This window comes from Etheostoma cragini, chromosome 3 (assembly GCF_013103735.1).
Source record: "Etheostoma cragini isolate CJK2018 chromosome 3, CSU_Ecrag_1.0, whole genome shotgun sequence".
In the NCBI taxonomy this organism is placed as follows: Eukaryota; Metazoa; Chordata; class Actinopteri; order Perciformes; family Percidae; genus Etheostoma; species Etheostoma cragini.
Genome location: NC_048409.1, coordinates 1871652 through 1883256, shown reverse-complemented (window position 1 = coordinate 1883256; position 11605 = coordinate 1871652). Strand labels below are relative to the sequence as shown.

The 11605-nt window shown below is 43.2% G+C and overlaps 1 protein-coding gene across 5 annotated transcripts in view; it reads left to right on the top strand.

The window, feature by feature from the left end:
• Positions 1-11605, top strand: part of fat3a (FAT atypical cadherin 3a) — a 135022-nt gene that overhangs the window by 52435 nt on the left and 70982 nt on the right. For all 5 annotated transcript variants that reach the window (XM_034866014.1, XM_034866000.1, XM_034866008.1 and 2 more), the window contains exon 2: positions 1437-4760. In XM_034866014.1, the coding sequence (XP_034721905.1) occupies positions 1454-4760 (3307 nt within the window). In that variant the 5' untranslated portion in view covers positions 1437-1453. The remainder of the gene's footprint in view (positions 1-1436; positions 4761-11605) is intronic.

Below are 11605 nucleotides of genomic sequence, written 5' to 3'. Positions count from 1 at the left end.
TCAAATACACACATTTCCAAACTTTTGACCAGTAGTGTTTGTATGTCAAGTGAATGGTGCTGATAACCATTAACTTCCTGTTAACTGCATCAGTACCCAAGGGATAGAAATCCCTGACCCAAATGGAAATAAAGCTAGAATTCAGAATTTAATGTTAATGTTCTTATATCCCTGGAACACTCTTGTCTACCCAGTCACGTACACATATTTGCAGTGTGAATAAACAGACAAATAACCTAAACGATTTTGGATTTTAGACACACAGTGACTGTGCCATAAGTCTGTAGTTGAGGAGAGAAAACTGAACTAAATCAGCCTGGATTCAGAGGGTTAATGCAGTGTGGAGGCGTTGTTACTGTGCCTCCCTGCTGGCACTAGTTTACAAAGGAGAGATGTACTGACCCAGTAAAGCTGACTGAGATTGCGCACAGACACTTGCAGCAGGAAAGGCCTAAACCCCCCCGCCCCCCGACACTGAGATGACAGTTTAAGGTCAGACGAAAACTGAAGGTTTTTTTTTTTTGGCATCCTCGTTTGAATTCAAGCCTTTCTACCCTGAATGACTGTTGAGTTTTATTTAAACGCAGCCTAAGGCATTGGTGGTGTTTGGTCACATTGACAACGCCAAATGATTTTCAGTTCGAGGTTAGGACAGTTTCTACAGTTTGTACTGTACAAGTGACTGTAACTGTGTGTATTGTTGCTGTGCACTTCAGTAGTGTGTTATTATCAGTGCACTCAGACATCGTCTTTCTTTTCCCGCCCCATCTCTCCATTCCTTGTGGTGGAAAGTGCCAAGTCATCAAAATGCAGACCACTGTGGCACTCCTATGGCCACAACATGGCTCTAGCGGATCAGGCTCTTCGCCCAAGCCCAGATTGGCACATATTTGTGGCTGCTGTCTTTCAGAACCCTTTTTTTTTTTCTTCAGAAAAAGAGAACAAAATCTGAACACAACAGCTACTTGACTCTCAGTTTCAAAACCATAACTGGTTTGCGTCTGTAGAAATTACATGGCTTTGAGACATAGGGCTGCAGTTTCCATGTATTTCAGGGTTGGGTTATGATAGGGTCATGGTGTGGCAGCCCATCATTTCGCCCTCCGCACTAATTTTTTTAGAGTTTGTTTTGGTGATGTTACACTTCTCTTCCTAGCTATACAATTATTTTGTTCTCTGTCAAACCACCTTTGGTTTTTCTGCAACTTGCAATTGACTGTTGACACTGATCTCGGTGTCCAGAGACCACACATGGATGATGTCAGCCTTCATTTTCGTTGCCTGGTAACTGTAAATGCCCCCTCCTCTCCCCACTTCCAATCAATCTGTAATCCAATGGACACGTCAAATAAGGATAAAATAAGTAGCCTGTAAATAATGTAAATCCCTCCCCTGGTAGCTAATCTCTCTGCCTCTGTCTGTCTCTTGTGTTTCAGGATGGCGTTATGATGGGATGGATGTGAATATGGGCCAGTGGGCAGGCATGCGAGCCCCTCTCCTCAGCCTGGCCCTGCTGCTGCCGTTGCTGCTCTTCAAGCCATCACCCTGCTGCGGCCAGAACACCCAGAGGGGCCTTCAGGATGGACCTCGCTTTGGCTTCACTCAAGCTGTCTACCACGCTACAGTTTACGAAAATTCAGCAGCACGCACCTACGCCAACAGTAAAGTTAAAATGGGCATCCACCTTGCCCAGCGCTCCTGGGAGATCCGCTACAGAATCACTTCAGGTGATGACGAAGGCTTTTTTAAGGCAGAGGAGTATGTTCTGGGCGACTTCTGCTTCTTGCGAATAAGGACTAAAGGTGGCAACGCAGCTATCTTGAACCGGGAGATTCAGGATAATTATGTATTGACAGTAAAAGCCTCTGTCAAGGGAGAGGCCCTCCTTGAGACCTGGACTAAAGTCAGCATCCAGGTCTTGGATATGAATGACTTGCGGCCCCTGTTCTCACCCACCACCTACTCTGTTACCATAATGGAGAGCACCCCTCTCAGGACTAGCATAGCACAAGTCACCGCTACAGATGCAGATATTGGCTCCAACGGGGAGTTTTACTATTTTTTCAAGGAGAAAATGGAGATGTTTGCTGTACACCCAACCAGTGGTGTGGTTTCTCTCAGTGGAAAGCTCAATGTTGATGAGCAGAACCGGTACGACTTAGAAATCTTAGCGGTGGACCGCGGCATGAAGCTCTATGGGAATAACGGGGTCAGCAGTACTGCCAAGCTTTTTGTCCATGTAGAGCGTGTGAATGAGCATGCCCCAGTCATCAATGTGGTCCCCCACAGCCCCTCATTGCTTGATAAAAACCCTGTGTATGCCATGGTCACTGTTACGGACCTAGATGAAGGCTTAAATGGAGAAATAGACGCAGTGGTCATTGTGGGAGGAGACCCTTCAGAGCAGTTTTTCGTAGAAAGATCTGAGGACGATGAGTTTGCCCTAAAGGCCGCTGAGTTACAGTGGGAGACTTACCCTTATGGCTGCAACCTCACGTTGCAGGCTAAAGACAGGGGATCCCCACAGAAGTTTTCGGCCGTTAAGGTTGTCCACATTATGGTCAAGAAACGGGACACAGCGGAAGCAACGTTTGAGCAGGAGTTGTATGATATTAGTTTGAATGAAATTTCACCACCAGGCACGATTGTTCAGGCTGTTAAAATCAAGCCAGAGCCAGATGATGCAGAATATATTCTGACACCTTCTGCAGATTCAGCTTTTTTTAAAATGAACACCTTAACAGGCGTAATCTCCACCACTCACTGGTTCACTCAGCTGACCCAGAATGTCTTTAATCTTGAGGTATTGGAAATGGATAGTGACCTTAAAGTTAAAGTGCGGGTAACCATTACGGATGCCAATGACAACACACCAACATTTGATCAGTCCTCTTATGAGGTTTCGGTCAATGAAAGTGTACTAGTTGGGACCAATGTATTAACCGTTTCTGCAGTTGATGAGGATAAAGGAGAAAATGGATACATAACCTACAGCATTTCTAGCCTTGAGCCATTACCCTTCAAGATTAATCAGTTTTCTGGTATCATCAGCACCACTAAGGAGTTGGACTTTGAATCCTCATCAGAGAGCTTTGTGTTTGTTGTCAGAGCTTCTGACTGGGGGTCACCTTACAGGCGAGAGAGTGAAGTCAATGTAACAATCCACCTGGAAAATGTAAATGACAACCAGCCATTGTTTGAGAAGATAGCATGCCAGGGGGTGATCTCTAGAGATTTCCCAGTGGACGAAGTGATTACCACAATGTCTGCAATTGATATAGATGAACTGGAGCTAGTAAAATATAAGATCATTTCAGGGAACGATTGGGGGTACTTCAACCTTAACCCCGATTCAGGCGTTCTTTCACTGCAACATTCCCTTGCCACAGCCAGTCCAAAGAACGGTGTCTTTAGTCTCAAAATAACTGCCACAGATGGTGAGAACTTTTCTGATCCTATGTTTGTTAACATCTCAGTTGCTCAAGGGAAGTCTCCTCCTAAAAGTTTCACCTGTAAAGAGACAAAGGTAGCCCAAAAGTTAGCTGAAAAGTTACTAAAAAAGTCCAAAGCTAGCACCAAGCCCAAAATTGAAGAAGGCTTTATTGACCTTTTCTCGGTCAATCGGCAGACGCCCCAGTTTGACAAAGCTTTTCCAACAGATATTGCTGTGCTAGAAGACCTTAAGATTGGCTCCAGTGTTTTCAAGGTCAATGCCTACGATGGTGACACAGGTTTCAACGGTCAGATTCTATATTCTATTTCAGATGGAAACACTGACAGCTGTTTTACCATTGACATGGACACTGGTCTTATAAGTGTCTTCTTGCCTATGGACAGAGAAAAAAGGGATCGTTATCTCCTCAACCTAACTATCTATGACCTTGGTCTGCCACAGAAAACTGCCTGGCGTTTGCTAACTGTCTACATAGAGGATGCTAATGATAATGCTCCCCAGTTTTTGCAAGAAGGAGGCTATAAAATTGTCATACCTGAAAACACTGCCATAGGGACAGATGTCATCCAGGTTGAGGCCACTGACAAAGATCTAGGACCCAATGGGGAGATTGTGTACTCTGTTTTGACCAGCACCACCCAGTTTGGAATCAACCACACTAATGGGATAGTGTATGTTGCTGGCCAACTAGACAGGGAGTTTGTTTTGGCTTTTAACCTGAAAATTGAGGCCCGGGACAAGGCAGTGAAGGGGTCCCAGAAGTTTTCTGTAACAACATTGAAAATCATATTGGGGGATGTGAATGACTGCCCCCCGCTATTTATCCCCAGTGTGTACAAAGCCAGGGCTCTGGAGGATCTTCCAGTAGGAACTGTTGTGGCCTGGTTAGAAACCCAGGACCCAGATTTGGGGTTGGGAGGCCAGGTGCGCTACTCTCTAGCCAATGACTACAATGGATGGTTTGAGGTAGACAGGGCCAGTGGGGCTATCCGGCTGACAAAAGAGCTGGACTACGAGACCCAGCAGTTCTACAACCTCACTGTGAAGGCCAAAGACAAAGGAAGGCCTGTTTCCCTTCTCTCGGTCACCTTCGTGGAGGTGGAGGTTGTAGATGTGAACGAAAACCTCTACGCTCCATACTTTTCGAACTTCGCCTTGACAGGATTAGTTAAAGAGAACGCCCGGATTGGAACTACCCTACTCCAAGTCATTGCTAACGATGACGACGCTGGCAGAGATGGAGAAATCCAGTACTCCATTCGTGATGGGAGTGGGCTTGGACGATTTTCCATTGATGAAGAGACAGGTGAGTTTTCTTTAAAATTGTCTTATGTCTATCATGCTTTTTAATTAATGCCCAGGAGTGGATGTTACAAATTGTGTTTACTCTCGTTACTGTAACACAGTCGTATTGTCCTTTTCGGGCATTGTGTTGTTGCGATGTAGTTACAAAGTAAGAATAAAAATAAAATTGTGAGAATGGAACAAAAGAAGGTGGCAGAGAAGAAGCTGCTGGTGTGTGTGAGGCCACAGGAGGGCCGGCCTCCACGTCCAGAGAGGTGACACGGCACTCAGCCGACATTAAGCTAAGATGCAGAGTGTCAGGGGGGTGCACAGGGGGCAGTCACTCCTGGTCTGGGTCTAGCAGTTTGTTTGGTTATATAAAACATAGATAATGAATGAGCAGATACGTTGATACACTAAAACATTAGAATATATAGGACACAATAAGTTTAACTTTTTATCCGATTATGTAGAACAAAACCTAATAAAACTACTACAAAGAAAGTGCAGATTATTTGTGAAACACTATCGGCATCATACTACAGCCTGTTGCATCAACCCAACAAGTGACTGTGGCTGGTTCAGAGCCCCCCCCCCCCATACATGCTGAATACATTAGCTGTTCCCGACGGAAGGTGGCCAATTTTTGACTTATTGTACATCTAACACATTTACACACAGATACACACACACACAATCTAACACATACACAGTCGTTAACCCGGTATAGTTGTCCCTAGGTGATGAACAGGAGCAGAGTGGGGGTGGGGGGGGAGGATTTATGTCCTTGTTAGCTGAGCATTGGCAAGCACCATAAATCAGCCCCGAGCTGCTGAGAAACACTACAAACACAATTACAACTTAAAGTGAATTATTCTGACACACACACACACACACACAAACACACGCATACACACACACATACACACACACACACAAACACACACACACGCATACACACACACACACACGCTTAACCAGCTCTTTAAAAAATAATGTTATCAAATCTTAATTTGGTCATGGGCCGGGGCCAGGGTGGAATAACGGTCCTTACTGTTCCAGTCCCATCACCACAGTAGTGCGAATAGTGATGGACATGTCTCAGTGGGCGCATCTTTCCTTTGAAAGAACACAAGCTCAGTCTGGTCCAGGTGGAGCGGACGGTTGTGTCTTGACATCCGGTCCGAGCTAAGTGGCAGCCAGTGTTGCCTTCCTTTGGCTACGGTAGAAAGCTGGCTGTCAGTATAGCAGTGGTAGAACCAAGACTAGTACCAAGTTCAAGATGATGTGAGTCATCTGCACGGACATGGTCAAAAATCCTCTCTATTAGCAGCAGCAGAAACCTATTTCAGTGTCAGCCTTCAGACTGTTTAACTGCATGGATGCTCTTGCTGTGGCTGCACCTGGTTTGCTCTCTGGGCTAAAAAGGCTCTTTATCTGCCGTGTGAGTGTGTATTTAGCACTCTCCCCGTGTGTAGTGTAAGTGTAGGTGGGTTCTTTTTCTCTGATATTTCACAACCTAAAATAATGAGGTGGTGGGCGGCTTAATGCTGTTGTTGTTGAGTTTGTCAATATAGATGTGTTGTGGTCTGCCAATAGCTGCTAGACACCCGCCTTTCCTTCCCACACATACACACACTTACCTTGAAAGGCTAACCTTTCCATGTTTCATCCTCCCGCCCACTCTGTTCAGCAGGAAGCTCTTCACAGCAAGACTCTTAATCACAGTGTCACTTCTCCCAGGGAACCGCTGCGATTTGGGAGGAAAGAAAGAAAATACGAGGAGGTGAAGGAGAATTCATGGCTCCCAATTCTACAGTGATTCATTTCTAACAGGCGGGGAGGCCCACGGCTGTAGAGAGACACACACACACACACACACACACACACACACTAACTACAGGTTGACATACAGTAAGCTTGTTAGGTAAATCCAAATATATGATGCATGGATGGATGCAGGTTATAACACCAGCCCATTGTTGGGAAGGATTTAGATGTTGGAAAACTATTGGAGAACCAAACCTGATACCAAAGTTATAAAATGGCCTTAGCTCATGGGTGCAGGCAGGCAACGTTAAGGAAGCCCTCCTGTATCGTCTCTCTGTTAATGGGATCCGACCGGGAGTTTCTGAATGTCCGCTGCATGAGGCAGGCTTTCCCTGACACAGCAGCATGTTGGACCATCAGCACACGCTAATCACACACTCTACAAATCCCACTGCACTCCTTCTAGAACCATGACTTGTGAATTAATGACTGTATTTATCATAATTGCAGGCTGAGAAGGAGCATGAGTGTCTTTTACAACATTGCTTCTTTGAGATGTCAGCTGGGACATGGCTGGAGCTTTTGTGTGTGTGTGTGTGTGTGTTCAGTTAGCAGCTGGGAATGATCATGAGTTAGTGATATTTAGATGTTTTGTATTGCGTATGGAGATGGAGATTTTGAATGCCAGCATTAAGTGGCCCTGAGAGCTGCTTCAACCTCCTGACACTCCCTCCTAAGCCTCTGGCCATGCAGGGTGCTGCTGCATGCTAATGCAGCCTGATTAACCTACAGTAGGTACCAAATGTCAAACTCTGATGAAACGGCGGGTCAAACAGAAGATTTGCTCAATAATTTCAATAAATAATCACGGCGCTTGGGTTTTATCTTTGTTTTTATTTGTTAGCTGGAGAAATACAGTTGTTCTTGTGATACTTTTTGATGTTCTAAAGTTCATTTTCTTGAAAAAAAGGTGTGCATATGCCAAATCAACCTTTCCTATCGTCCTTAAGTCTCTCTTACTTTTTACTTTACTTAGTTTCTGTCTAGCCATCTTGTTTCTTTTCTAGAAATTAATCAAACCTCACATATATCTATAGCACCCTTCTGGAAGAGATTAAAAGCCTTTATGCGGGATCAAATTATATGATATTGTGCTTTCACCCGGAAATCTAAACAAATGTCTTAACCGATGAAAAGACCAGTGTCGATGCTAGGTACCCTGATGTGTTAAAACAGTAATGCTACATTGTGACCAACAAATCAGAGTTGAAATCATAGAAATAAACAAAAGAAACCTCAAAAACCACAAAAGATTGTACACAGAGTTCGAATTAAACCTCCTTGACAAAACACATGGAAGGTCCCCAAGAAGTAACAAAAACGTGCGTTGGGACACACCCAGCCGCCAGACGCTCTTTGTGTCCCAGCTGCAGCGTCGGTCTGACCTCAGCACAGAGCATCTACATGAAGTAAATACACAGGTGTGCATTATTTACACTTGTTTTTTCTGGTTTTAGCCAACGTCAGGAGGGGGCTGCACTGCCGTCTGATCTAGAGGCATCTGAACTGAGACAGTTTCATAACCGGTTTAAAACTCCATGTAGATGCACTAAATAAATGTAAATGGCCTGTAATTATACAGCGCTTTTACAAAGTACAGGAACCGTTCACACACATTCACACACTTTCAGCACCTGCCATTCTCACACAAAGTTACAACATTGTTACATGTCGAGCACTTTCACCTGTTCTCATTAAGTCATAAGAAATAAGCACCAATAATGATCAAAAATCTTGTTTCTATTTTTTTTAACCTTTTTTATACTTGAATTTCCTTGTTTTCTCACAAAAAACTAAAATGATAATAAATGAACCATAAATGATGTATATATCATTGGTAATTGAGCTAAAATCAACATTTATTATGTATTTTTACCTAAATTGTAATGTCTGTTGATTTAAAAGCCTAATGTGGTGGCTTCACCAGACATGGGAACATTGGCTCTCTAACAAATATATAAACACCACACAAGGGTTAAATATATTTTCTTCAGATCAGCCTGGATTTGTGAAAAATAGAGATAATTTTTTTGAATCTTTGTCGTCTTTAAAAAAAAAAAATTAAATCCTTCATCAGAAGGCATCAGACTACAATGACATTTTGGGGCGTTGATTTTTTTCATCCATCCATCTTCATCTGCCTATCCGGGTAAAGGCCGACCCAAGTGTCTTTGCTAGTTTAAAACCGACGCAGTTGTCAATTTCCCGTCCAGCGGCCACCTCGTTTAAATAGCAAATGCACCTGCGTCCATCTTTGTGCCCGTGGGCATGCTGGTCTTACAGGGAGGTGTGTTCATGTGCACTCTGGGCGTGCTGGTCTTACAGGGAGGTGTGTTCAGGTGCATTCTGGGCATGCTGGTCTTACAGGGAGGTGTGTTCAGGTGCATTCTGGGCATGCTGGTTTTACAGAGAGGTGTGTTCAGGTGCATTCTGGGCATGCTGGTCTTACAGGGAGGTGTGTTCAGGTGCATTCTGGGCGTATTGCTATCTTGAGGCAGTGGGAAGTGAACAAGTCCAACAAAATGCCGGTCTAAAGTAAAATATAATGCACCATTTCAATGTTATTTTAAAAGCGTATTAGTCAAATATTCCTGGGCTTCAAGCGTGGTTGGGTTGTCGAGCGGATCTTACCTCATCCTATTTGAGTTAGGAAGAGAGATGGCTTAGAGTATGAAGGAGTGTTTATATCTTTTGGTTTTGAGTAGTGGGTATTTGAAGCGGGACCCAGAAAGCAGGGTCTGACGCTCTAGGTGCTGTCAGACAGCAGAGATTCTGCTCTCTTTAGCAACTGTTTGTTTAACCAATCAAACTGACTTTTCTGTTGAGTACCTGTACTACATCCCTTGGTCACCTTTTTAATGCATTTTTCTGTTTTAAATTGAGAAAAGAATACAATAGATAAAAGAAAAAGTAAAAATCAACTCAATACAAGATCTATGAATCCAAGTCATCAGGGACCTTTCTACTTTAATCCTAGCCAGCTTCCTCAGACAGAAGAGGCAGCTGCTTTTCTTTGGGGCGATTTGGTTTTACACTCAAAGCTCAGTTTATTATCAATAATATTGCCCAAGTACTTCATTCAACAATTTCTACATGCTGACTATTGACTGAAGGGCTGACAGAGTTGGAGTGATGACATCTAAAATCTATACACATATCCTTGGTTTTTGTCACATTCAGTTCTAAAAAGAATTCTTGACACCATCTTAAAAAAAGAATCTGTGACAGGACCATGGGACATTTCCTCGTCCTTCAGCAGGCTCACAATAACCGTATCATCTGCAAACTTCCCGATGTGACAGTTTGCAATCTCAGTGTGACAATAGTTACTTTACAGGATGTAAACTATGGATGTACAGGAGAGGAGGGAGGCCACGACCCTGGGGAGAGCCGGTTGAAATTAGTCGAGGAACATTTTCATTTACTCTGAGATCTGTTGGTAAAGAAGTCCTAGATCCAGCCAAGTGTCCTACCCAAAATGCTCGGTAAGCTTCTGCACCAGCGGGTGAGGATGTAAGGTATTAAAAGATGTCCTGAGATGATTCAATAACTCCAGTCCAGCGTCAGTCTTGCCTCCTCTGACCAGAGTTGGACGTCTCTGGTGAACACTGTCCCACTTCGTCAGCATGTACATTAAGCTGGAATGTGTTGTGCACACGGTTGTGATCAGCCTTCCCCAGTGGCGAGAGCGGGATGGATTTGTGTGCTCTTTTAATGAAGCCATAGTATTGGTCCAGTATCTTGCCATTTCTGGTGGGGCAAGACACATGTTTGTAAAGGCACCCATAATTCCATTAGAAGCTTGGGGAGACAGCGGCTTTAGTTTCTGTAGGATCAGTTCGAAGGCGACTCTCTGGTAGCGTTCGGGTTAATGTAAACCACAGTCACAACAATCTGTGTCCAATATGTTGACATATTCTTTTACCTCACACCATACATTAGCCTTATTAAGAATTATAGGATGAGCAGTTTAGCTAAGCTGAATACAGGTACAGATGCTATGGAATCTTAAAGGAGCATGGCTCCATGTCCATCCATGACGGAGCATCGTCAGGAAGAAAAATAAAACATAATGGTTCTCAATTGTGTTTCTTAATAGTACCAATACAGATTTGGACATGTCAGTAGTATCAAATGATACAGCAGAGATAATTTCTTATTCCATATCAATTTCCTGAAGAGTGCTGTGAGTTTCATAATCAATCCTGGGGTTGGCGCTAAGGGGATATTTTCATTTTTAATATATTTAATCTCCATTTCATATACATATGTAAGTACATCCACCTTTCTATAGATTTATGTACTGAGGTTATTATTACTTTATAGTTTGTTGGTGCTATAGTTTCTAAATGACGTGTTATATTGAGGCCCACAAATGTAAAATTAGAGCTTAAAAGTAAATAAGTATTGGTTTATATTTTGTCTTACATTTCGTTATGCAGCGGTTTCCTCTAAAGACATGCATGCTAATTATTATTATTAATACTATTAATGAATGTGAATTGTCCTAATCAAAATAAAATAAAAATACGAAAACAAGGGGCCAGGCTGTTGCCTAGCAATGGAATTCCATTGAAAAGTAATTTCCGGTTCTATTAAAATTTGGAAACCATTCATTCAGGCTATTAAATTGAAGATATCCCAATTGGTATTCTTATTGTGAAAAAATCAGGTTCCCCCCACTCCATAACTGATGGAACTGTTAAAATTGGGAGACTCAAGGGGATAGTTACTTTGGAAGACTTCTTTATTGGCCATAATTTGGTGTGTTTTAATTAGCTCTCCAACGAGTTCAGCTGAACTCATCTCCCAGCTGTAAGTGTCTGCAGATCGGCGAGTTTTCACACTCGAAATTAAGTCACTTTCTGGCTCTTCCCCCTAAAAACCCAACTGTAATTTATTCGAGATTATATCCCTGTCAGTAAAGGGTTCATTATTATAATTAGAACAGAGCTTGGCTTCTGGCTACACACACACACACACACACACACACACACACACACACACACACACACACACACACACACACACACACAC